At 50.5% G+C, this 25,413-nt stretch overlaps 2 protein-coding genes across 4 annotated transcripts in view; both read left to right on the forward strand.

Moving 5' to 3' along the window:
* The window catches only part of Hrh1 (histamine receptor H1), a 47,600-nt gene extending 41,755 nt beyond the window's left edge, over positions 1–5,845 (forward strand). For all 3 annotated transcript variants that reach the window (XM_005387006.1, XM_013515345.1, XM_005387007.2), the window contains exon 2: positions 3,317–5,845. In XM_005387006.1, coding sequence (XP_005387063.1) covers positions 3,319–4,767 — 1,449 coding nt within the window. In that variant the 5' untranslated portion in view covers positions 3,317–3,318 and the 3' untranslated portion in view covers positions 4,768–5,845. The remainder of the gene's footprint in view (positions 1–3,316) is intronic.
* Positions 5,846–12,889: 7,044 nt separating this feature from the next.
* Positions 12,890–25,413, forward strand: part of Atg7 (autophagy related 7) — a 224,059-nt gene continuing 211,535 nt past the window's right edge. Inside the window, exon 1 of the mRNA XM_005387012.2 lies at positions 12,890–12,951. The gene's annotated coding sequence lies outside the window, so the exon portion shown is untranslated. The remainder of the gene's footprint in view (positions 12,952–25,413) is intronic.

The raw sequence follows: 25,413 nt of genomic DNA on the forward strand, positions 1-25,413 counted from the left end.
TGGGTAGAACTCAGCTCCTGTACAGGACACAGGTGTCCTTCTACCTCCTCCAAGTGTCCTTGTCCCAAGCACTTCCTCTGGTTTCTGTTCCCTCTGTTCTGAGCACACTCCCTGCCTGGCTTCAGCTGAGGGGGTCAGTGCCCCATCCAGCTGGAGTCCCCTGGGTGGCATAGGGCCAGAGAGGACCCTTGTCTCCACCCACGTCTCCTGCCAGTGCCACAGCTGCTGGCCTTCTGGAAGATATCCAGGCAACCCATTCATGGTTCTGCTTGTGAACACGGGTCCTTGAAAGAGGTGAAAGCTCCTGAAAGCAGCTATGCTCACCACCATACCACCAGCGCCACACCGGGAAAGCGCCTGGCACCTGTTCTGAGGCTGCATGGGAGGTCAAGAGAGCAGGGCTGGCATCTTTGGCATGGGACAGACCCTGAGCTCAGCAACCCGAGCCTGGTCTAGTGCTCGGCATTCACTTTCTTGAAATTCTTTTTGTTTTTTTGAGACAGGTTCTCACTATTATAGTTCATGCTGGCCTTGAACTCACTATGTAGCCTAGGCTGGCCTCAAAATCTCAACCATCTTCCTGGCTCAGCCTTCTGAGTGCTGGGATACAGGCATGTACCACTGCACTTGCCAAATACACAGTTTGCGTGCGCACACGCACGTGCACATTTGTGTGTGGTGCTGGAGATCAAACCCAGGGCTGAGGCCTCTACCACTAAGCTGTACTCCTAGCCTACTTGAAATTCTTAATCACTTAAAAATTGTTCTGGTGAGGGCCAGGCTGTGGTGAGTGCTGGCCTAGCATGCAGAGGCCCTGGCTTCTATCTCCAGCACTGGGGAAGAGGATGTGGTGCCCGGGGCCCCAGATGGATGGCAGTCCAGAGGGGCACCTGAGTAGCTGGTGCTTTTTTCCCTGTTCCCTCTGTGGCACTCGCTATGCACTGGCAGTTTCTAGTCCCAGGGGCCCCAAGGCCTATATTTGACAATATTTTCATTCCTCAGCAGTCTGTCCTCAGGGCTTCCTGCTTCCTAAGACTAGAGCGGCATTCTCAGGCCAGGTGGGTGCTGCAGTCTCTTGGGGTGGCCAGCCTTTTCTAGGCCCAGTGCTCAGGTCATCTGCTTCTGGAGGGAGCTGACCCCACGTCTCCTGAGATGTAGCCTGGCTGCTGCTGCTACCTTCCAGAAATTCTTCTCTGGAGCCCAGCAGCTCCTGGGGATAGAGTGTGTGTTTCTTCCCCAAGGATCAAATGCCTTAGGGGCTTGATTTTTATCTTTAAAAATGATATAGATTTAGTTTTTTACTCCAGAACTTATCTGGCTTTATCTTAATGTAAAAATAAATTTCCTTTTTGCTAGAAGAACAAGAGAAATTTAAATTCAGTGTTTCTCAGATTTTTATAAAATCACACTACTCACTAATGGAATGCATGTGAAAATCCAATGACTGCTTTTGTAAGTTTTAACCCCTACTTCCACTTCCATCTGCTTTAATTCTGATCTCTAGTGTCCCCCAACACCCATGTACTGGAGTTTTGGTTAGCAGGGAGGTACTGTTGTGAGCTGCTGGGCCCTTTAAGAAGCAGGGCCTTGTGGGAGGCTTTTAGGTCATTGTGGCCTTGAAGTGGGCATTGGCACCCTAGGCCTTTCCTGTAGCATTCACTTCCTGCCATGAGGTAGGCAGTTTTGCTCCATCACACTTTCCCCCCCACAGCCTCTCAGCATCCCCACCATAAGCCCAAATGAACCCGTTCTCTTTATAAGCTCGTGACCTGTACCTCAGGAATCTGTGACAGTGAGCAGAAGCCAACATGCACACCACTCCCTTGAGGATCACGTGTGTAAGGAGACACAAGCTGTCTTCTGAGTAGCCTTCACTATCGGAGGTTTAGTGTCATACAATTTGCATAATAAAAAGATGCTTCTTGTTCTTCAAATATGACAGTGAAATAGCTGGATGTGGTGATGGTGCAGGCTTGTAATCCCAGCACTTTGGAGGCTATGAGCAGGAGCATTACCGTGAGTTCAAGGCCAGCCTGGACTACATAGTGAGATTCTTTGTCAAAAAGCCAAAAAAAAAAAGTGAAATGATAAATGTGTTTTTGAATAACACAGCCCTCCCTCCCATTTGAAAACATCTCTTCCTCTTTTTAAAATAATTTTTGCAGTACTAGGGATTGAACCCGGGGTCATGCTCAGGCTAAGCACATACTCTACCACTGAGACACACCTCAGTCTGAGACGCTTCCTGTTGGGCTGCTGGGCACATATCATGATTGGGGTCCCTCTCGTACAATCCCCCATACTCTCCCCATGCCGGAGAGGCTTCCAGCTGCAGGCAGAATCTCCCCGGACTGTAGCCTAAAAGCAAAGAAGGAATCTCATTATTTCTCCTATTAAAAGTCTGGAGGAAGAAGCTTCTAGGGTTGGGGCAGTAGCTCAGGGATGATAGGGATGAGCTGGCATCTTGATGGTTTTCCTGGCATTGCCCTGATGCTCCCAAAATGACTTCCACAGTGCCAACCAGCTTCCTCGTTCCTTCAGGAAGGAGAGGAGACACTTCCCCTGAATGCACCCCATACTTCCTTGGCCACAGCTGTCTCGTGGCCACTCCTATGCCAGCCCCGGCAAAAAAGAACCAGGGTACTGCATTCAGCCTGGCCCCATCTGCTCAGCCCCCGTCTTCCTGGAACACACATGCAGGATGAAACATACTGGTTTTGTTTGTTTGAGACAGGGTCTCACTCTGTAGTCCAGGCTAGCTTCAAACTCACTACATACCTCAGGCTGGCCTTGAACTGCAGTGATCCTCTTGCCTCTGCTTCCTGAATGCTAGAATAACAAGCATGTGCCACCATACCTGACCCTGACACTAGTTATTTACTACCTAGTTTTGGCCAAGCTCCCTCCCTAGATTCCAAACACAGGACGGCCAAGAGTTTGTCTGTTTTATTCACTGGCATAGGTGCAACACCTAGAACAATACCAAGAATACAATAAATTTTTTAATTTTATTTTTTGAGGTGGGCTGTGTAGTTCAGGCTGTGTAGCTCAAACTCATAGCAATCCTCCTGCCTCAGCCTCCTGAGTGCTGGGGTTATGGGATTGCGCCACCACACCCAGCTTCAATAAATTGAATGAATGAATGATGAATGAATGAATGAATGAATGAATGAATGAATGGAGAAGGGCAGCCCCGAATGTTAGTAGGTAAGCAGATGTTAGACGGCCCAAAGGCGCCCAGGCCATTTGGGGGAAAGCGATGCTGCTGATCAGGAATGTCTGACCTCCGGCTTTGTCCTTGTGTCTTTCCTCCCAGGAATGACCCCGACGACCCTGTTCAATTCCTCCTGCCTCCTGGAAGACAGGATGTACAAGGACAACAGGACGGACCCATCCGGCCACCGGCTGGTGCCGCTGGTGGTGGTGCTGAGCAGTGTGTCGCTGGTCACTGTGGCGCTCAACCTGCTGGTGCTGTACGCTGTGCGCACCGAGCGCAAGCTGCACACCGTGGGCAACCTGTACATCGTCAGCCTCTCGGTGGCCGACCTGATCGTGGGTGCCGTGGTCATGCCCATGAGCATCCTCTACCTCCACAAGTCCGTGTGGATCCTGGGCCGCCCGCTCTGCCTCTTCTGGCTCTCCATGGACTATGTGGCCAGCACGGCGTCCATCTTCAGCGTCTTCATCCTGTGCATCGACCGCTACCGCTCCGTCCAGCAGCCGCTCAGGTACTTGAGGTACCGGACCAAGACGCGTGCGTCGGCCACTATCCTGGGGGCCTGGCTTCTCTCCTTCCTGTGGGTGATCCCCATCCTGGGCTGGCACGTCATGGCCTCGACGCCGGGGCCCCGGGCGAACAAGTGCGAGACGGACTTCTACGACGTCACCTGGTTCAAGATCATGACCGCCATCATCAACTTCTACCTGCCCACGCTGCTCATGCTCTGGTTCTACGCCCGGATCTACAAGGCCGTGCGGCGGCACTGTCAGCACCGCCAGCTCATCAACGGCTCCCTCCCTTCCTTCTCAGAGATGAAGCTGAGGCCGGACAGCACCAAGGCGGACACCAGGAGGCCGGGGAAGGAGTCACCCTGGGGGGATCCAAAAAGGCTGTCTAAGGATGCCAGCGGGGCGAGTGTCCCGATGCCATCGCCCCAGTCGCCCATGGAGATGCCATCCGTGGCTGTCTTCAGTGAAGAGGAGGGTGGAGAGGCGGGCACTCTGCAGATGCCCACGGTGGCGGTGGGAGATGGCAGGTGCTGTGAAGCCCTGGACCACACGCAGAGCCAGCCCAGGCCAAGTGGGCAGAGCCGGGCCGCACGTGACAGCAACACCAAGCCAGAGGATTGGACGCTGGTGGATGGCCAGTCCTTCTCCCGGACCACAGATTCTGACACCAGCACTGAGGTGGCGACAGGTGGCGACCAGCTGCGCAGCGGGTCCAGCACGGGCCTGGACTACATCAAGTTCACGTGGAGGAGGCTGCGCTCGCACTCGCGGCAGTACGTGTCGGGGCTGCACCTGAACCGGGAGCGGAAGGCGGCCAAGCAGCTGGGGTGCATCATGGCGGCCTTCATCCTCTGCTGGATCCCCTACTTCGTCTTCTTCATGGTCATCGCCTTCTGCAAGAGCTGCTGCAGCGAGCCCGTGCACATGTTCACCATCTGGCTGGGCTACCTCAACTCCACGCTGAACCCACTCATCTACCCGCTGTGCAACGAGAACTTCAGGAAGACCTTCAAGAGGATCCTGCGCATCCCACCCTGAGGGGCAGCTGAGAGAGGCGCCTGCGGTGGCGGCTTTGTGACGCCCCAGGGGGCGGAAGGAGGGAGCCTGTGTCTCACAGGTACCCCGTCCTCCTGCAGTGGCGGCCACAGTCTTGGTTAGGGGCTGAGCGGGGCAGAAGAAGTCTCAGCGGGTGGCACTTGAAGGACAGGCGGCAGTGAGCAGCAGAAAGACTGCACTGGGAGCAGCGGGTGGGGGACCCACAAGAGCCCGGTGGGCGCCTCTCTCCAGAACCCACGCCTGGGCTGCCCCGAGCTCCTGCCTCGGCCTTTCTCTCGCACACACGGCTTAGAGTCGGCGGGAAATCGTGCAGCATGCCTATCTGTGTTTTCCACCCCAGCTTCCTTCAGGTTCTTCAATACCTGTGCACAAAAGCTACCTTCAAAAGGGAGAGACAGGAAGTGATTTGAAGGGCTGCATGTTCAAAGCAAAGGGCTGGAGGGGAGAAGAACGACCGATGTCCTGAGGGCTGGACCAGGCACGTGGCACTGGTGTCCCACAACAGCACGAGAGGAGGGTGGCAGGAGAGTTCCAGCTTGTGGGGGAGCAGAGTGAGTTCTGGCGAGCCGGGATGAGGAACAAAGGCCGTGGAGCTCTCTGTGTGAGAAAGAGCAGCACCCGGTGGGGTTCCAGCGTGTGCTAAGCTTTTCTTCAAAAGGCAGAAGTGTGTCATATTACACGCCCACACCTACACGCAAGATTCCCAGGAGCAGCGACAATTCCCAAAATGACATGTGGGGAGGAAGAGCAGCTGCTGCGGAGCGCATCTGCGGCCACAGAGGAGCCCCTCAGAGGGGACAGTGGACATTTTTACCTGCAGGTCAAGAGGTCTGCGTGCTCTTTATAGTCTCCCTGCCGAGCTGAAAGCAGCAGAGCTGTGGGAACATGCAGCTCATGTGATGCTCACATCGCTGTCTGGTTGTGATTTATATTTTAAAACTTAATGTGTGTAGCAAGTGGAAATGCTTATCCACGCAGGTCTTCTGTGTCTTGTGTTCCCGTGTACATGACCTGTTTAAATGAGATACTTTTACCTCTCTAAATACACTGTTCAAAAGGATGCTGTTCTGTGATTTGTTCATTTCTTCCTTTCGGAGTCCCTTGGGCAGAGAAAATGTACAGGAAGGTGCTGCAGAGCATGACAAGACACTAGCGGGGTTCTGGTTGCTTTCTGGTCATGTCTGTACATGTCTTTACGAAAGGACTGTAGGAGAAGATTCACTCTCCTTCCGCTTTGCTTTCCAGAAACTGCTTCATGCTTGATTGGGGAGCTGCGGAGACTGTATCCCTGGTGTCAGCAGCTGTTGTTGCCGTCTGAGAGTGGGGCTTCAGAACCAAAGAAGCCTCAGGAGACCCCAGCTTGCAGGCAGGGCCATGTGTCCAGTGGAGGGACCACCCCAGTAACCAGGAAAGAAATGGGGGTGAGCCTAGTTTTGGGTGGGAGTGCTGGATTTGGGTCTGATGAGAACAATAAATAGATACTGCCAGAACCTGAGGACCAAGGTCCGTGTGTTAGTGTGTGCAGTGGCTCTGATGCCTGCGGGGTCTGCAACACAGAGGGCTTTCATATAGGTTTGTAATGATACACCGAATCAGAGTAGGACATGGGGGTGAACACCTGCAATCCCAGCACTCTTGGAGGCTGAGGCAGGAGGATCTTAAATTCTAGTACCACCTGGATGACTTAGCACCTCAGCAAAACCTTGTCTTCAAAATAAAAGCAAATAGTGATGCTTGGGGTATGGCTTGGTGAGAAGGCGCTGGGTTCTGTCCCCAGAGCAAGAAGGAACAGACCAGAATAGAACAGAACAGAACAGAACCCAGACACTAAGCAGGGAGAGACAGGAGTGTGTGGCGCTCTCACGGCCTCGGCTGTTGTGGCACAGGCAAGGCTGCCTTGTGGGAAGTGTGTGTCCTGTGTTGCTGACTGCAGGGCAGGTGGTGACAGTGGATTGACCTCACTTGCCGTGGTCTTGGGACACATCTTGGGACCTTACTGTGTCTGAGAACATTCTCTGCCTTTCTGTGGGCTCTGATTCACTCTCTTCCTTCCTCCTTTCCCTTCCCTTCCCTTCCATTCCCTTCCCCTTCCCTGTCCTTCCTTCCTCCCTCCCTCCCTTCCTTCCTTTCTTACTTTCTTCCTTTTTTCTTTCTTTCTGGATTTATACACAGGGTTTCATTATGTAAAAATCAGGCTGGCCTTGAACTCACTATTTAGCGGCTGGCCTCAAACTCATGGAGCTCCTCCTGCCTCAGCCTCCTGAGTGCTGGGATTACAGGTGTGCATCATTACACCCGGCCTCTGTGAATCTTTCTTGATGCTCCACAGTCCTGGTGCCCAGTGGGCTGCCTTGCTTTTCCTACCTGGGCATCAGGCAGGACCCACCCCTACCAAGGAGCCACATTTTCCAATTACTAATTACCAATTACTAATTACCACATTTACCAATTACTAATTACCATTACAATTACTAATGGCATGGCCATTAGTTCTAGGCCCCTCAGCCATCTGGATTTCCAGGTCTCCTCCATTGAAACGGACTTTCTGAACACTGTCCTAGGCCATACGGAGATAATGGGTGGCCTAGGACAGACAGATGTGGTTTCACCTCTGCTGGACTGGGTCAGAGCTTTGAGGAGTGTCTGAAACTGAATCTGGAAATGGTTACTGGTGGCCATGGGTATTCTGTGCTGCTCTAACAGGGTGTCACAGACTTGATCCGGGCTCACCCATGCTGTATATCTCTAATCTGAAAATCCCAACTCTGATGTGCTCCAAAATCTGGAACTTTCTGATCACCAACCTGCAGCCAAGGGGGAAAGTTCAGATTGTCCCTGTGGGTGGCCTCCAGTGACACTAAAACTGCTGTGCGAAGTCGCCTTTGGTCTGTGAGAGTAAGGTGCGTCTGAAACATGAACTTTTTGTCTAGATTTGAGTGCCACTTCTAGCAGACGTCATTACGGACATGCAAGTACTCTGGAGCCAAAAAAGAATTAGAAATCCAAACACTTCTGCTTCCCAGTGCTTTGGATAAGGATATTTAACCCGTAATGAACAGAAATCTCCAAATCCAGATCTCATGTTCTCAAGATGTTACGGCAAAAATTCAGGCTGTACTCCGCAAGAGACCAAAGAGAACAGACAAAGTTTTAATTTAGACTGGTCACCTCTCATCCTGACTTGCAAGTCAGGGAAGTGGGCGTGGACCTGTCTTTGTTTTTAGGTTATATACATTTTTGGTTTCTGTGGTAACAGAAAGGAATGTTGTAGCCCTGGCCACATGTTGTTTTCCTTGTGCCATGTAACCGGGTCAGGCTCCAGTCATGAGCCCAACCACAATGATATATACTTTTTGTATTCTGTTTTACATGTCCCCCTTTAGATAACCATACATTTCTTTTATGGTTACAGTGTTTATCTAGGGCCATGGAAGGGATGAAACAAGCCAGGCAGGGTCATAGGTGGTTATCTGGGCCCTGGTGTTCTTTGTCTTTGGAGAAGCATTCCAGGGCTAAGTCAGGACTGTAAAGTTAACTCTTTACAACCCTCCAGGACGTTTTTCAAGACACACTTTGAGGCTTGCATTAAGACTAGAATTATTTTATCTTAAAATGATATGCTAAGAGTCATTGTCCTCTACAAAGAACGAATCCTTTAGCCAGGCATGGTGGCACACTCCAGTAATCCCAGCACTTGGGTGGCTGAGGCAGGAGGATTACCGCAAGCTCAAGGCTAGCCTGGGCTACATACAGAACACATAGACTCTATCTTTAAAAAAAAGGTCCCACTTTGTAATGACCACCACATGGTTACGGACAGGTGCAAAAATGAAATCCTCTTTGGGACCCAGAACTCATTGTTCAATAAGAGTTTTGATACATTTAAGAAGGAACATTACTGCTGGGTACAGTGGTGCATGGGCATAATCCTTACAATCCTGAGGCTGAGGTAGGAGGAATACAAGTTTGAGACCAGCCTGAACCAGTGAGACCCTGCTTCAGAAAACAAAACCAAAACAAAAACATTATACCTAATACAGAGTGATGGGGGGTGGATAACCACCAAGAATGGGTCTGGCACAAAACAGTTAGTAATCAGCAAGCACAGAGATGAACAAAGTCTCAGCTCTGTTGATCCGGTACACCACTTTCTATGTTGTGACTTAAAGGTAGATTTTTTCTCCTTCCTCAAAGGATTATGTCTTTTTGTTTTATTTTTTGAGAAAGGGTCTCACTATGTAGTGCAGGCTGGCCTTGAAGGCACTATGTCACCCAGGCTGGCCTCACACTCACAGCGATCCTCCTGCCTCAGCCTCCCAAGTGCTGGGATTACATGGTGTGCCACTATGTCTGGCTAAAGAGTTGTGTCTTAAGAACTCAAGGTTTGGAGTTGAGGATATGTATTCCTGAGTTTGGGTCATGTTTGTTTCAATGTAGTGAGTAATACATTATCATATGAAAAGTTCTACAGGTTTATGAGAAAATAATCACCACAATGGTAGTGAAGCTCATCCGTTCATTCCTTTGTTCCTTTCTTCTTCCCTGCCTTCCTGTGCTAGGGGTCCAGAGCCCCACTCTCACATGCTAAACACAAGCTGTGCTACTGATTGATTCCCCGGTCCCTGGGGATTACACTTCAGCATGAGTTGTGGAGGGAACATGATTCAAAGCATTGCCCAGGGAGTTGTGTGGAAACCAGTACTGATGTCCCAGATGCCTGGGTTGGGCAGGTCCAAGTTAAGTCAGCCACGGGAATCTCAGTGAGAACTTGAGGAAGCTCCCTCTAAAATGCTGCTGTTGCTTCCAGCCCATTTCTGCTCTCGAGGAGCATCAGTTCTGGTGTCCAAAACTGAGGGTCAAGAATCATCCTATGGCTGAGTGAGGTGGCACACGTCTGTAAACTTAGTACTCAGGAGGCTGAGGCAGGAGGATCGCTATGAGTTTGAGGCCAGCATGGGCTACATAGACCCTGTCTCAAAAAAAAAAAAAGTACTGTGTCCACATCTGCTGCAGTGCAGGGCTAAGTGGGTGGGGAGTGCTTGAGTGGGTGGGGAGGGTGTGGTAGAGGGAGTCGGGGTGTACACACGGCCAAGGCTGACAGTTCCCAGAAATGCATGAATCATTTTCATCTGGGCAGAAACTCTAAAATGTATTTATTAGATGAGCTCAAAGTCCAGCAGGGGAAATAAACCCTTGAATAACTTCCTTTAGCCCCAGCTCATGTGCTCAATACAGTAGAGCCTCTAGGTGGGTGTTGGGCATATCTTCTCATAGGAGGTGACAGCTTGTTCATTGAGACAAGGCCTCACTAAGCTGACCAGTTTGGCCTGGAACTTGCCATCCTCCCATCTCAGCCTACTAAGTAGCTAGGAGTACAGGTGTGCACCACCACACTTGGCTTGGTTTTCTAAAATCACTGTTATACGTAGTGCATACTATTCAATATACCTGGGATAAATACATGCCTGCATGTTGTCATGACCTTGGTGAAGCCGTGAAACATTGCCGTACCCCCGTGAGGACAAGGCCCCCTCATTCTTTGGCACCCACAGATGTAACTTCTGTCACTGCAGAACTCCACTGAGGTGGAATCAGACAGCGTGCATGCCCTTTCCCGTCAGCGGTTGGAGAGCCAGGTGCAGTGAGTTGGACTGTGGAGACTGAGGAGGTCATGTAGCGTGGAAGTGTGAGGCACGGTGGGTTGGAGACAGGAGGGAGCAGGGTGTGCTTGGAAAACCCACGTTCCTGTGGGGCGAGCCAAGCCAGCAGTCTGAGGAGGTAGGCACACTCAGAAGAGCTTTCGAGTATCTCAGGCACTTTTCTCCCTGCTGGGACACGACACTTGACACCCGCAACTTGAGGGAGGTTCATTTGGGCTCAGGGATTCAGAAGTTTCAGTCCATGGTCCCCAGGCTCAAGCACAGACACTGTGTGGGAAGGGTCTAGGCGGAGGAGAGCAGCTCAGCTCATGGCTCACAGCAGTAGAGAGAGATGGGAAGAGCCAGACAGGAAGCTTTACCTTCCAGGCCATGCCCTCAGTGCCTCCAAACAGGCCCCACCTCCTAACAGCACAGGGCTCTGAACTCATTAGTGGCTGAATCCACTGATGAGCAAGCACAGTGCCCCCACGATCCAGTCATCCTCCAAAGGCCCCACCTCTGAACACACAAGGCTTCTGGGGGGCCATTCCAGTCCAGACCACAACACCAAGCTGGGTGTGGTGTCCTGTGCCTGTAATCTCAGCATTGAGGAGGCTGAAGCGGGAGGATCCTTGGAGTTACCCTGGACTACACAGTGAGTTCAAGGCCAGCCAGCAAGATCCTGTGGGAAACAATCATGGTTAAGGAATCTTTCCACATTTTTTTGTGCTCAAAAAGTGTTTACTGCAAAGAAACACACATTCCCATGTGACCTAAGATTCCAGTCCTTCTGATCCCCTGTACTTGGCCCCTTAAATGACCTGTTGAGCTGCTTGTCCCTACTGAGCAATGCCAGAACACGTCACTGACCAAACTTCGGGGAAGCTGCTTTCCTCCCAAGGTCCCTCACTTTGACCTCCATTCCACCCAAGCCAGCACACAACCCTGCCTGAGAGTCGCCTGGTTTCAAGGGAAAGCACTCCCTGCTCTTTGGTTGGGATCAAACCCTGTCACCCCCATTTTCCCACATCTAAGTCTTTCTAGCCTTATTTATGCTTCCTATAAAAGAAAGTTCATTTCCTCTCTCCCTTAAGATACTTGCAAGCTTTTGGTCAGTGTGGTCTCTGTTGCTGTAGCTCCTCTCTCATCCCTTGGAATAATCCTTTCCAGTAAAGTATTCTTACTAAGTCTGGATTTATTCTTTTATTTCTTTTTTTGTTTTTTTTTTTTCTGGTACTGGGAATCGAACTCACAACCTCGAGCTTGCCAGGCAGGCACTGTGCTGCTGAGCTAAATCCCCAGCCCCTGGATTTATTCTTATTTATGTATTCATTTACTTATTTAGAGACAGGGTCTTGCTATGTAGTTCAGGGTGGCCTTAAACTCATGATGATCCTCCTGCCTCAGCCTCCCAAATGCTGGTATTACAGGTATGCAGTATGCCTGGCCTCATTTCCTGTTTGGGAAGAGTCAGCCTTTCATTCAATTTTGGCTGGCAAATCCTTTAACTGTGAGCAAGTCAATTAAATTTTCCTAGTCTAGCTGGGCACGGTGGCCTATGCAGCAATCCCAGCACTCAGGAAGCTGATGCAGGAGGATAGCCATGAGTTTAAGGCCAGCCTGGGCTATATAACAAACTCCATCCCCCAAACCCCACATAAATAAATAAAATTTCCCAGCCTCTGGTCTAGGATAATAAAGCAAAAGCCTTGGGGACCCTTGCGTGGATGAGACATGAAACCCTGGAAACGCGACACTAATAGAGCAGCCATTGCTGTCCCCACTGCGTGTGGAGAGGTTCGAGTCCCTGTGGGCAAGGTCTCCCGGCAGGATGAGAAATCATCCTGTGCAGTCCCACCGCCTGGCCGACACACGCGACAAGTCCTCCTGGAGCAGGAGCGACTTCATCCTTTGACAGCAGGAGAGAAGAGAGAGTGGGCAGGTCGCTGTCAACTGTCCTTGGCTGTCACATATTATAACCTTCATCTGTCTTCTCTTTTGCCTTTGGTCCCGGTTGTCCCTCTGACAAATGGCAGCGATAACTTATGCCATGCCCTGAAGTCACTAGTGTGTGTGCGTGTGTGTGTTACTAAGGATTAGGCCCAGAACGTTCACTGCATCCTCAATTTTGCCCCTTTCATTTATTTATTTATTTATTTATTTAGAGAGACGGTTTCGTTAAGTAGCCCAGGGTGGGCTCGAACTTGTGATCCTTCTGCTTCAACATCCCAGAGTGCGGGGAGTACAGGCGCGCGTGGGCATTTTCAAAAGCTCAACCTGCACGCACACATTTCAGCCTCCAAAGAGCCTCTCTTGTAGTTTCTGCAGGACCCTGCCAGCCTCCGTGCCCCGCCTTCCACACTGCTCGCGTTCCGCCCCCTTCGCTTGGTGCTAGGGACGCATTTCCTAGAGCTGCCTTGTATCCCTTGCGCATGCGCATCAGGCTACGGGAGGCTGGGGGCGGGGTACAGTGCGTCATCAGGGTGCGCTTTGCGGGCGCGCCGAGGTTGCCGGAAGTTGGGCAGCGGTGAGTGAACCGCGACGGCGGAGCGCGTAGTGGGGTCTCACGGGGTTCGTTTCGGGGGCCTGGAGGGACGCGGCGAGCCGTGAAGTGGGGAGCGAGGCGCGCCGCGGGGCTCAGGACCATCCTCTCCCTATTCCAGGGGTGGTGGTCCGCTTGTTTCTGCCTGTCTCTAGCTCGTGGCGACTTCCCCGTCCGCCTCGGGTCTGCGCGGGAGCGCCGGGTGCTGACGTCTCAGCCTCGTCCTGGCGGTGCCGCGTTTGCTGGAGACCCCGCGCGTCTTCCTCTCTTATCGGCGACCGTGGGGTCTCCAGGCTCGGGTTCCAGGTGCCTTGGTGTGGCCCAAAGCTGGCAGGCCAGTGCTTAGGATTTAGTCGAGTCAGAAATGGAGTCGAACTTTAATTTTTACTGAATTTTATAAGCACGGTACTGACGTGATGTGGGAGAAGCGAAGCCTAATCCAGCATTTGTGCTGTCTCCGTATTTCTAAACACTACCCACGCTTTTTTTTTTTAAATGGCAACAAACTCAGTTCTTTCAAAAATAACAAAAAACCCTGTGCTGCTGTCACGGGCAGCTATCAGCCAGTAGGTCTGACTGTTAGTTTGGGGCCTTTGCCCCAGGTTCCTTTCTTATTGACTGGAGGGTGGTCTGTAACGTCGCTGCCCGCTGACCAATTCTCTGCAGTGGTAGAAAGCTCACTACTTCTAGTTGCTCCAGTTTGGTCTTTGCCCAGGTCTGACTCCGAGTCCTATGCTGAGCGGCAAGCAGTTACCCAGTAGTCTCAGTTCATCGACCCTGCTTAGGCCCCTGGGATCTGCCTTTCAGTAACTGGCCTACACATCTTTGAAAGCTACGAGATGGTCTTTCCCTCATTTTCTTCTCTAGGCTGAGCATATTTAATGTGTTTACTCAGGGTAAGCTCCATAACAACAGAGAATTTTGTCTTATTCTTGTATCCCCAGCTTATAGGAAAGTGCCTGGTATAGTATATGTGCTGAATAAATATTTGGTGTTGACTAAGTAAAACAAATGTTGAATGCCTGTTAGGTGTTGGGCATTATTGTAGGCTTTATAGACAAAAAAGAACTGTTGGGGCTGGGGATTTAGCTCAGCGGCAAAAGCTCCTGCCTGGCATGCGCAAGGTCATGAGTTCGGTTCCTGGTACCGGAGAAAAACCAAAAAAAATAAAAAATTAAAAATAAAATAAAAACTGTTTCTTGGAGTCTAGGATTTTTTGCTGTTTTAAAAATTCAATCAGGTATTGAACCCAGGGCCTTGGCACTGAACTATATCTTCAGGCCTTTTTATTTTGAAACAAGGTCTTGCTAAATAGCCCAGGGTGGGTTTCATTTTGCGAACCTCCTGGCTCAGCCTCCCAAATTGCTGGGATTATGAGTGTGTGCCACCACGCCCTGGTTATGAAGCCTAATGTTCTTGGTTTATTTTGAGACAGAGTCTATACTCTGGTTTCTCTTCAGGTCATACAAATCTTTCACCCCTGAGACAGAGTCTCACTGTACTTAAGGCTAGCCTTAAAGTCACTGTGTAGCCCATGCTGGGCTGGAATTTGCAATCTTCTTGTCTCAGCTTCCCAGATTGCTGGATGACAGGCATGGGCCACCACACCCAGGTCATGAAGCCTATTTTTTTGATAGTGATTGTGGTGGTTATCAATAAATATACTTCAAGGAGTGATAAATGTTTTAGATCCTAATAGGTGCTACAAAAGAGGAAACAGGATAGAGAACAATGTGATGGATAAACAGAACTATCTTCATATATTTATTTGGGGCGCTGTTTTAAAAGCCCACTGGATGGGAGGTGAGTTATGAGCTAGGCTGGACATAGTGGCGCACTCCTGTAATCACAGCACTCGGGAGGCTGAGGTAGGAGGATCGTTGTGAGTTCAAGACCAGCCTTGGCTACAAAGTGAGCTCAAGACCAGTCTGAACTGCATAGTAAGACCCTGTCTCAAAAAGACAAAAAAAAAAAGCTAACACCTAAAGAACAAAAAACCCAGTCTTTTGATGGCTCATCTTGCTGGCCTGTTCCCTCAGTCCCCATTGTATACTCCAGCCTTGTTGAGCTTGTTGCACGTGCGGGTGGTCCACAGCTCTCCGCTCCTATCCCTGCCACCCACAATGTCTCTCCGTCCGTTGCTCTTGGTCAACTCTTATGTACCCTCATGTGACACGATTTTGAAACCCTTTAAAAGAGCTGAGTACTGGGTTTTCTTGTTATAAAACCACAACATCCCTTTTTCACTCTCAGCCAGCTACCCTAGAGAATACACACAAATGTTTATTGAACATCTGTTGTGTCCCTGACCTGCACTGCGAGCCGTATGGAAATGAGCAAGAGATACCTTCTCATGCTCAAGGAGTTTAATTTTTTAATAAACTATGGCATGAAACCATTGTCAAATGTTTGGGGGAGGAAGACTTCGGGTGCTTTTCAGTCAGGCTGAGGCATCAGAAAGTTGCCGTGAGGATTGTGTCTTCTCCATGTTCTAGAGGATAAGTAGGATGTGCAGGTGCAGAAGAGCTGGAAGTAGCTGAGCAGAGGCTGCAAGGGAGGCTGGCCTGTGAAGGTCAGCAGAGTTGCAGCATAGGGTTGCAGTTTGAGAGGTGACTGGAAAGGGCAGTGGGAGCCACACCACGCAGGGCCTGTGGGCAGTAGCATGCCAGGAGCACATAGCGTGCTCAAAAGGCCTGTGTCCCAGTACCAGCTTTGCCACTGAACTAGCTTTGTGACTGTGGGAAGGAAACTCTCTTTCTTCCTAAGCTTTAGTTTCCTCATTTATGAAAACAAGAGATAGGAGCTGGAGGTGTAGAGCACTTATCTAGTGTGCCAGAAGTCCTGGGTTAGATCTCCAGGTCCCCAAAGAAGAAGGTGGATGTAAACTGAACGCACAGATATGTTACTTAGCCTTCCTACATGAAAGTCAGTGAACAGTAGCAGTTACTATTGCTCATCTAAGCAGCTTAGACCTTACTTATTTTCCTTTTTTTTGGTAGTACTAGGGGTGGAACCCAGGGGAGGCATCGTGCATACAAGGCGCTTTACCACTGAGCTACGTCCCTTTCCCTTGGATGTTATTTTTAAAGTGTAATGGTGGAGAGCAGGACACTGGAGAATTTTAGCAGGGCTGTGACATTCTCTTGTCTGTTTTAAATTACTAGGGCGGTGGAGTGGTGATTACACTGCCTAGAGCAGGACCAGCAGGGAATGAGGTGGGGTGGTGCTGGGGCAATCAGGTGAGGGAGGAGGGACGAAGGATGGGGAGGAGGTGGGGTTTGCTGACTGCTGCATGGGAAGAGCAGGGAGACCGTGGTGAGCATGTCGAAGTGGGCTCATGGTGCTGTGCGGAAAGAAGCAATAGCAGAGCTCTGGAATTGGCGTCTCAGACTTTATTTGAACATAATTGGTCTCTGTCTTCCGCTTTAGTCCATGGAAGTGAAGCCCATGAATGCCTTCCTCTTCCTGTCCTCTTTTCCTGATTGTCGCACCCTGGTCCACTGTCACAAGGTCTGATTGTACAAGCAGGGAGACTGAGTAGACATTTTCATGTTTGAGGCAGACTGGGTAATGTCCTGCTCCCCGGATCTCCATCCAGCTCCAGAATGAGAACACTTGGGATTTTCTGGCTCCTTCCTCGGCCAGGTTCCCATCCTTGACGTTGTTCTTATTGTCAGTCTCTTGAGTATGTAGTACAGGAAGGAAGTCTCTTTCCCTGAGTCCAGTATGCAGGGTGGGAATGCGCTTTCCTTGGAATAACCCGAGCCCCCCAGCAACACCATCAACGGATAGTGCTTTTGCCTCTTACAAACTGTGTCCCTGGACAGGATAGCCAGGCCCTTGCTACTCCCAAATGTCCTCCAGCAGCTCTCCAGCCATTTCCCTGGTGCCTTTCTCCTCTACCCTGTTGCTTCGCCTTTTGTTCTAACTGGTGACAGGCAGTTTGTTCTGAAGCTGATTCTACTCCTTGGCTTCTCGATCCCATCTCCTTTGCCTCAGGGACCTGATTCCATCACATACTCCTTTCTCTTCCCATTTCTCCAGCTCTTCCCTTTTCAGTCCTGTGTCCTCAGTTTTCTCTCCTCTTGGGGAAGAGCAGTATATCTTCTTGTTAACATCTGCCTGTCTTTCCAGCCCTGTTCTTGGAAGAGTGGTTGGAATTGCCACCTCTATGTCCTCACATCCTGCCAAGGACGTCCTCATGTTCTCTATGTCCTGCTAAGTCCTGCTGCCATCCCAGCACTCTAGTAAATTAGCTGTCCTCAAAGGCGTCAGAGCTCCCGAACACTTCCTTCTCTTTCAACCTCTTGGCACACCCGACATTGCAGATACTGCCCTTCACCAGAGCCGGTCCTGCTGTATACCGTATGGCTGTCACCAGATGGCTTCTGCGGAGGCCATCACCCCGCCACACACAGAGTAGGTTTGTCAGCTCTCCTCAGGATGCATCAGGTTTCCCAGGTGGACTTAGAGTGAGAGAACACAGGGACAGGCGCTCAGCCTGCGGAGCTGAGGGCACAGCTCTGAGGGAGAGGTCAGACCGGTCCATTCACAGAAGCATCCAGGTTTTATGGACTTACTGGGGTGGGGTAGAGTCTGGCTGTCGTCGTTTTGCAAGATGGCTTTAGAGGTGTCCTTAGTCGTCACTGCTTGAGGGGATAATATGGTCTCCAGAAGATGGCTGCTTCTGCTGGGGGCAGGGTAGTCTTGGGAGGCTACCTGGGGTGTAGGCTGACTGGGTACCTGCTCACCTGTTACCTTGCTGTCCTGGGTCTAGAAGGTGTGGGAACAGGTGCTGTGAATTCAGGCCTCAGCCTGTGTAGAGGCTGTTATGGTTTGTGTCTGGATGTCCCCCCAAAGGCTCATGTAGTCATGGGTCAGGCTTCTAGAGTTTATGATTGATCCATGATCCAATGCTGGGATTATGGGTATGAGAGCTACACCCGCCCTTGGGCCTTGGGTGGATAGTTTGCATATGTAAGGGAGAGAAAGAGGCTGCCCTCTTGCTGTCCTCCATTTTGCTCTTGTTGCTTTTGCTATCTTCCACTGCCATGAACTGTTGCCCTCTGCCATGTACCACCCTCATTGGAGGCAGCCAAGTATGGACTGAAACCTCCACAAACTGTGAGCTAAATAAACCTCTCCTGTGGAGGACATTCTTTGATTAGAAGGCACTGAGGACACAATGATTTGTTTATTATTTGTTAAAGTTTCTTAAGATAAGGCTTCATTATATAGCCCGGATTTGCCTTGAGTTTACACTCCTCCTGTCTCAGCCTCTTGAATTCTGGGATTACAGGCGTGTGTTGGATTACATGTTGAGAAGGATAATCCTTTAATTATCCTTGCTTTAAAAAAAAAAACAAACAAAAAAACAAAACTGTTGGTATCCGCTCATTTGTACTAGCTATGTCCTTGGTTTTCGCTCAATAAAAGGTGACTGAAATTGGTATTCAAGGCTGCAATCTGAGAGGCTGTAAGCCCCCTCTTCCCAGACTTTTGCATCTCTTGTTTTGCTTGTTTCTCTTACTTTTTCTTTTCATCCGCGGGCACCTTGTTCTCGGGACTTGACACACTGGTTAGAACGACACTTTCCTCCTTTAATTCTGGGTGTCGGGTATTTTGTCTCAGCAACAAGAGAAAAGTAACCAAGACAGAGGCTCTTAGACAAACACTCCCTAAAGATGCAGAGCTGTGCAGGGATGGGGCAGAGTTTCCAGGGAATAAAGGAGGCAGAAGGGTGAGGTTGGGCCATGTTCTGCTTTCAGTTACATATTGGGCAGCTGTAGTCCCAAGTGAAGGGTTGCTGCTGGGTTGTTTCTTTTTTTTTTTTTTTTTTCTTTTAGCAAAAACTGTAAGTCACTGACTGCCTGAGAAGAAAACACAAACCGTGCTTTTTTCTTTTTCCCAGTCCTGGAGATTGAAAATAGGGCCTTTGCACTGACTACATCCCCAGGCTTTTTAATTTTTATCTTATTTTGAGACAGGGTCTTGCTAAGTTGCCTAGGCTGAGACTTGCAATCTTCCTGTCTCAGCCTCCCACAGTGCTGGGATTATAGGCATGTACTGTACCACCAGGTCCAGCAGAAATCATACTCCTAATCAGCCACAATTGAAGGGCTCAGGAGCATGCTTGTGCGCTGTCCCTGTGGTGGTGTCGGGCTGCTGTGACCATTTCCGCCTCAGTTTCCACCGTGGGGTCCCTTCACCTTTTGCCCGTAAGTGCCAGTGCCTCCAAGGCCCTGGCCACTACTCTTTGTTTTTCTCACCCATGCCTTCTGTTCTCATTTATGTGTCCATGGCCCTGCTCTGTGTCTTGTTTGAGCCTTCTGTCTCCCAAGTGCTGTCCTCTAGCTCAGCTCGTCTTCCCCCTGACTTGCCACTGTGTCTCCATCCTTTCTTTTGGCCACTTCCTCCTTCCCCTTAGTCTTCAGAGTCATCTGGGACCATCCCTCCCTTCCTCAGGTGCAGATCCCTGTAGAAGTGCGGCCCGTGGCTTCCTCGGCGGCCCTGCCCACAGGGTGGTTTCCAGCTGCTGTGCCACACCTGCCCTCAGAGCTCACGGGTGTCCCCAGACTTCCCACACTGTTCCACTCCTCTTCAGCTAGTCATCAAGAGTTTGGGCACCTGCGGGGTACCGGGCTGAGTGGATTCTGGAAGACAGTGTAACTGGAGAGAGTGGAAAGCTGTCACAGTCCATTTCTCATGGAGCTTTTACTCTGTAGGGGAGACCGATACCCACAGATAGGTGAAATACCTGCTGCACCCTGAAAATGGGGTGTAGGGGTGGGGTCCTCAGATGGGAGGGGAGAAGGAAGGAACTACGTGGTGGGGGTGTAGGTGGACAGGGACATTCCACGCTACCCAGAGGTGGGGGAAACGTTTTGGAGGCTGAGCTGGCCCCGTCCTGCTGGTGGCTACCTGGTCCCTGGTTCTTGCTGGAGCTGCTGCTGTCAGCCACGCCCCATCTCCCAGCCAGCTGTGGGGAGGTGGGGCACGGGTAGCCACTTTAGCCATGCCAAACACTTTTAAATATGCAGCGACAGTTCACAGCAAAAAATATTTGCCCCACCCAGCATGCCAGCAGGGATCCCTTTTGAAAATCCACTGCCAGGTTTGAAAACTGCAGCTCAAGAGTTTCTGGGGGAAAGGATGTTCCTGTTGTCCTTGTGTAGCTGTCCCTCGCGCTTCGGCCTAATACCCGCGCATTTACACGCGGGACCAGACTGCACTTGTTGGACCCCAAGTTCTGATACCATCGTTCCTGTTGTCTTGCCTTCCAAACTGTTGCACCTTTTGAGCCAGGGGCCATAGCTCTTTGCTGCTAAACCTGGAAATATAGCACAGGCCCAGTCAATGATACAAACATGTGCCAAAGGAATGACCTGGCGGAAGTCCTGGTGTGTTGACTTGTGCTGGATGATGTTGGCTGTGCTCTTCGAGGCCTCCAGGTGTGCGGGGCACATGCATTTTCTAACAGTCCTCAGACAAAGACTTCAGAGATGTCTGAGAAGTGCAGTGACTTAGGTGGAAAGTAGCAGAGACGGGTGTGAACTCAGGCCTCTGGCACGGGAACCTATACCCTTCCCGGTCTGTCCAAGGGCCTGCAGGGGACCAGGCTGCCTTGTCTTCTTGAGCTTATTTACCTCTTTGGAATTTTTTCCCTGCTGGTGCTGGAGATTGAACTCAGCGGCTCCCTTGTGCGGGGCAGATGCTCTACCACTGCTACCCGCCCAGCTCTGGGGTTTTTGCTTTTGTTAAAACAGCCCTGGCATTCTGGGTGGTTAGAAGCTTTCTTTTTAATTCTGAATTTTAATCATTTGTTATATTGCCTATATCCTCCAACTTTGCCTCTTATATAAAACCAATAAACAAATCTTCTGTATCGTTAGCCAGGTCAGCAGCAGAATATGGTAATAAGAGTACCTTACTGAGCCAGACATGGTGGCACATGCCTGCCTGGCATCCCTGCACTTTGGGAGTCTCCCTAGTGCGAGGTATCTGAGGGTATGAAGGCTCCATGGAGGCTCTGGTGGGCCTGGCAGCTGTCTGTCACACACAGTGAACAGAGGGACCTTGTAGACTCAAGTTGGCAATGGAAGGACACAGCTCGGCCTTGTCCTTCTCTCTGGTCTCTCGTTTTCTCCTTCATCACCACTCCTTCCTCGGAGGGTTGCCACACCCACATGGCATCTGTTCTTCAGCACAGGGCGAGGGTGTGGCAGACCTTGTGTTCAGGAGGTTGTTTCAGCAGACGGTGCTGTATAGGTACCTGGAGGTTGCAGAGTGCGGCCTGGACAAGGCTGCCCATCCCCAACCTGTGTGGGACGTGAAGGGGACAGAGCTGCCTCTGGAATGCCCCATGTGAGGCCGCAGGACTGTGTCACCTGCCTGCAGCATTTCTTCCCTGAGCCATTAAAACCTCCCCTGCTGTCCTCTCCCAAAGCAAGCAAACAGAACTCCAGACACAGAAAAATGAACCATGAGAGAACTTTCCATATGGCTGGGTTGGTCTCTATCTGTTTCCCCTCTCAGGGTCCAGTTTCCCAAAGACAGGGTGTTTTTCATTTTTGTTCTTTCCCTGTGAGTGTGGTCTCTTTGCTACCAGTTTGACCTCTTCATATCCAGCAGTCCTGCCCTGGCTTGGCGTTTACTGTGTCTGATTCCATCAGACCCCGTGGAGGGAGCCTCATCCCAGGAAGCACTTCCACTTCAATTAATTTTATGAGCAGCAAAGCCAAAGTACTTCCATCTCTAGCATCTTTAATAGCAAAATGTCAGAAAACGTTACAGCACTGATATTTCACAGAGACACCTTACTTAGAGGAATGCATTTCTTTAGACTAACTTGAGATGTAAGTAGGTCATCTCTTAATGTTAGATGAATACAGCACTTGAGGGCTCTTTGTAGAATTTGATTAGATGGAACATAGCAGGTTTTGTTCTACGTTTTTATTCAGCTGTAACATACACATAGGCACTGTCTTTGTCACTTTTCCTCATCACTAGGATCAAATACCCGACCCCTACAATTTAAGGGAGGGGAGGGTTATTTGGCCTTACAGTTTTGGAAGTTGCAGACCGTGTCCTGCAGGCTTAAACACAGAAGTGGCCTGTTGGAAGGGGCTGGCGGAGGAGAGCTGCTTATTAGGGTGGCTGGGAAGTAGCACGTAGAGCTGGGGAGGGAGATAAGCCCTTCCAGGCCACCTCTTCCCATCAGCTCCATCTCCAGACAGCCCCACAGTCTGATCACTTTCTAACAGCCCCACCTACAAGTGCAGGAGGCTTTCGGGGAGGGACATCTAGACAGAACCAGGACAGGCTCTGAGTGTAAATCTGTCACTCACGGATTTTCACATGGGTCTGTGCTCTGTAAGCACCACCCTGCTCACGGTCTGCCATCTCCCAGCAGCTCCGTGTCTGGCTCTGACTACGATCACATTGATTGCTTTGGCTGTCACAGTGCAGAGCTGTGTGTGTACAGGTACTAACACTGACCCACTTAACGGTCTGCTCTGCAACGGTTTTGTATTTATGGAAAGGTAAGACCCAGCGGAAGACCTCCCATTTGCCCCTCACCCAGAGACTCCATCCAGTTTTATCCCAGCTCCATCCCTGGTCAGAGCAGAGTGCTGAGCCAGGGTCACCCGTTGCCCACAGTTGTCCTGGCTTTCTGGTCTCTCCACCCTGACTCCTAAGACCTTGACACTCTTGAAGACTGTAAACGAGGCCTTGTCGTCACTTTGTAGGAAGTTTTTCAGTATGACTTTATCCGCTGTTTAAACGCAGGTTAGACACTGTGTTCTTCCTTTGCATTCTGTCAGACAGCACATGGTGTCCATTTGTCCCGTGGCTGCTGGCATTACCTATAGTCCCATCAATAGGGCTGTGTATTTATGTGTGTGCACGTGTGTGTTGGCATGGAACCCAGGGCCCTATGCATGCTTCCACGTGCTCCTCCATTGAGTTGCACTTCAGCCCAGGCTGGTGTCTTAATGACAAGAGTTTGTCCCTGCAGTCCCTTTTTTCCACCTTTGGAGCTGACAGGTTTCTGTAGACCGCTCCACTGAAACTGTAGGCAGGCAGTTGACAGGAAGGCCGTCACACAGGTAGATTCTTTACCACATTGTGCATGTGTGGGGTACGCTTTCCGATACGGTGTGTCTGTGTATTTCCCGTTCTACAAGAACCGAGTCCTCAGACAGCAGACTCAGTGTGAAGACCTCTCAGGGCACCTGCAGATCACTAGTGCCCCTGCTTTCCTCCTCCAGTCTTTCCAGTTCAGAGTTTGTCCTTCCGGCCACAGAAGCAGGGATCCCTTCTTGCTCTTTCCTCTCCAGAAGAAACCCAGAAAGGGCACTAGCGTTCACTGTAGTGATGGATGAGGGCCACTCCGCAGGGTCTAGGGATATTGAAAGCAATATGATCAGGAACTGTGTTTTGGGGGTCGGTGATGAAGTTGCTGGAGACTGCAGAGAGCTGTGAAAAGGGTTTGGAGGAGGCGCGAAGCCAGAAGGACTGACCTGCCGCAACCAGGAGGAGTAAGAGCCGGGGAAGGGGCTCAGAGCAGGCTTCCCAGGCAGGCAGAGGAAGAAGGGCTCTGTGGGTGCAGGGAGCAGAGGCTGAGGCCGGGTGTCAGGTGTGCCCGCAGCTTGTTTCCTGAGCATTGTGTCAGAGACGTGGAGTGGCATGGCCAGGAACTGAGAAGAGAGGGCAGGAGGCGGAGAAGGTAGCGGAGACGGTCGGAGGGGTGGCACTGTGCCTGTGGAGCTGTGGAGGCCGCTGATGTGTCTTCAGGGTTGCTACAAGCCTCAATAAAAGTCACAGAAGCTTCATCTTGGCTTTGTGATGCTGAGGCATCGTAGGGGTGTTCTGCGTAGACTCCATTCACCCACCCAAAAGGGGGACAAGCTACACTTCACAGGTCGGCAGCCGTCTGTCAGCAGCCATGCTAATTCATTTGTGCCACTGTGTAAGATACTCTACTCCAAATTTCAGCCTTCTTCAAGCCAGAGTGCAGTATTGGCATCTTTGAAGCATCAAAAAATAGTCGGTTTGCAAGTTGGTCCAACCCAAGGGTCGGCCTGTGGGTCAGGTCCTGCCCAGAGCCTTGTTCATGCAATCCAGGAGCGGAGAATGATTTCTGTGTTTTTCAAGGGTTAAACACATACAATAAAGGAGAAGAGATGACAAGAAGAGTTTGTGGCCTGCAGAGCCTACAGTGTTTACAGTCTGACCCCCTTTCGGGAAAGCTTGCCAGCCCTGGCACAGTAATCCTATCATCCAATGTATGCTTGAGTGCTCTCTCTAATGGAAAATTCATGGGCTCCCTGATCAAGCGCTTCCTAGTTGGGTAACTCAGACCGTGTGTGAGTTTAAACTTCATTGAAATTTGTCTGACTGTGCAGCATCCATTCATTGGCCTGTTGTGGGAGAAGGGAGCTATTATTTCCATGACAACACTTACTGAGCAACTAATATATTTTTGGCACTGTGTTCGGGGCCAGAGAAAGGTGAACAAGACACGGTTCTCCTATGAGGCAACCCCTGGATGTTACGTTTGGGAAGCAAAGCCCTTGAGCTGCTAGTCTTTTTTTTTTTTTTTTTTTTTTTTTGAGACAAGATCTTACTGTATAGTCCATGCTGGCCTTAAACTCACTGTGTAGCCCAGGCTGACCTCAATCTCCCTGCTTCAGCCTCCTGGATTCACAGGTGTGCAGAACCACGCCCCACTCTTCTGTAAAGCAGGCTTTGACAGAACTTAGACTAAATGTTCATTCAGCGACAGCCTCCAGGCTCCTACTCCTGAGTACAAGCAATTCTTTTCCACAAGGGTCTGAAGTCTGACCCAGTTTGGGTGGTAGGCACAGCCCCAGGGCGTTCCTGTTGCTTAGCCACTGGCCCTGCTGTTGCAGTTTGGTCTCAGCTGTTTTCACTGCTGTGGGATGCCTACACTGCTAGGGTTCCTGTTACAGTGCTGAACCCCCTTCAAAGGCTGGCCTGTTTAATAGGTGGTGATGCAGGCCCATCGTGTAGCTCTCGGGCTCCACATCCTGAATGTGGTGCAAACAGTTTTCAATAAAATTGAACTGTGCTCTCGTGGGTGCCTGTGTCAGTGTCATTTCTTAACTGTGTCTATGGTGCAGATTCTCTCAGCTGTCCAGGTGAAACAGGCGAACTTGCTTCTGAGGATGCAGGCCAGTTACATATAAAGAACTCTGCTACTGGGACTCACTTCCCCCTAGATTCCCTTGGACCATGACTTCTTTATTTTTCCCAGGGCTAAATATTGACCCCAGGGCCCTCACATTGCTGCGTGAACACTCTGCCACTGAGGTACATCCCCAGTTCTGTTGTATTGTACCGTAGTGTATCATACTTTCCTTCCCTTTCCCTTTCCCTTTCCCTTTCCCTTTCCCTTTCCCTTTCCCTTTCCCTTTCCCTTTC

This window comes from Chinchilla lanigera, unplaced genomic scaffold (genome assembly GCF_000276665.1).
Source record: "Chinchilla lanigera isolate Chin_1 unplaced genomic scaffold, ChiLan1.0 scaffold00028, whole genome shotgun sequence".
Taxonomy (NCBI): Eukaryota; Metazoa; Chordata; class Mammalia; order Rodentia; family Chinchillidae; genus Chinchilla; species Chinchilla lanigera.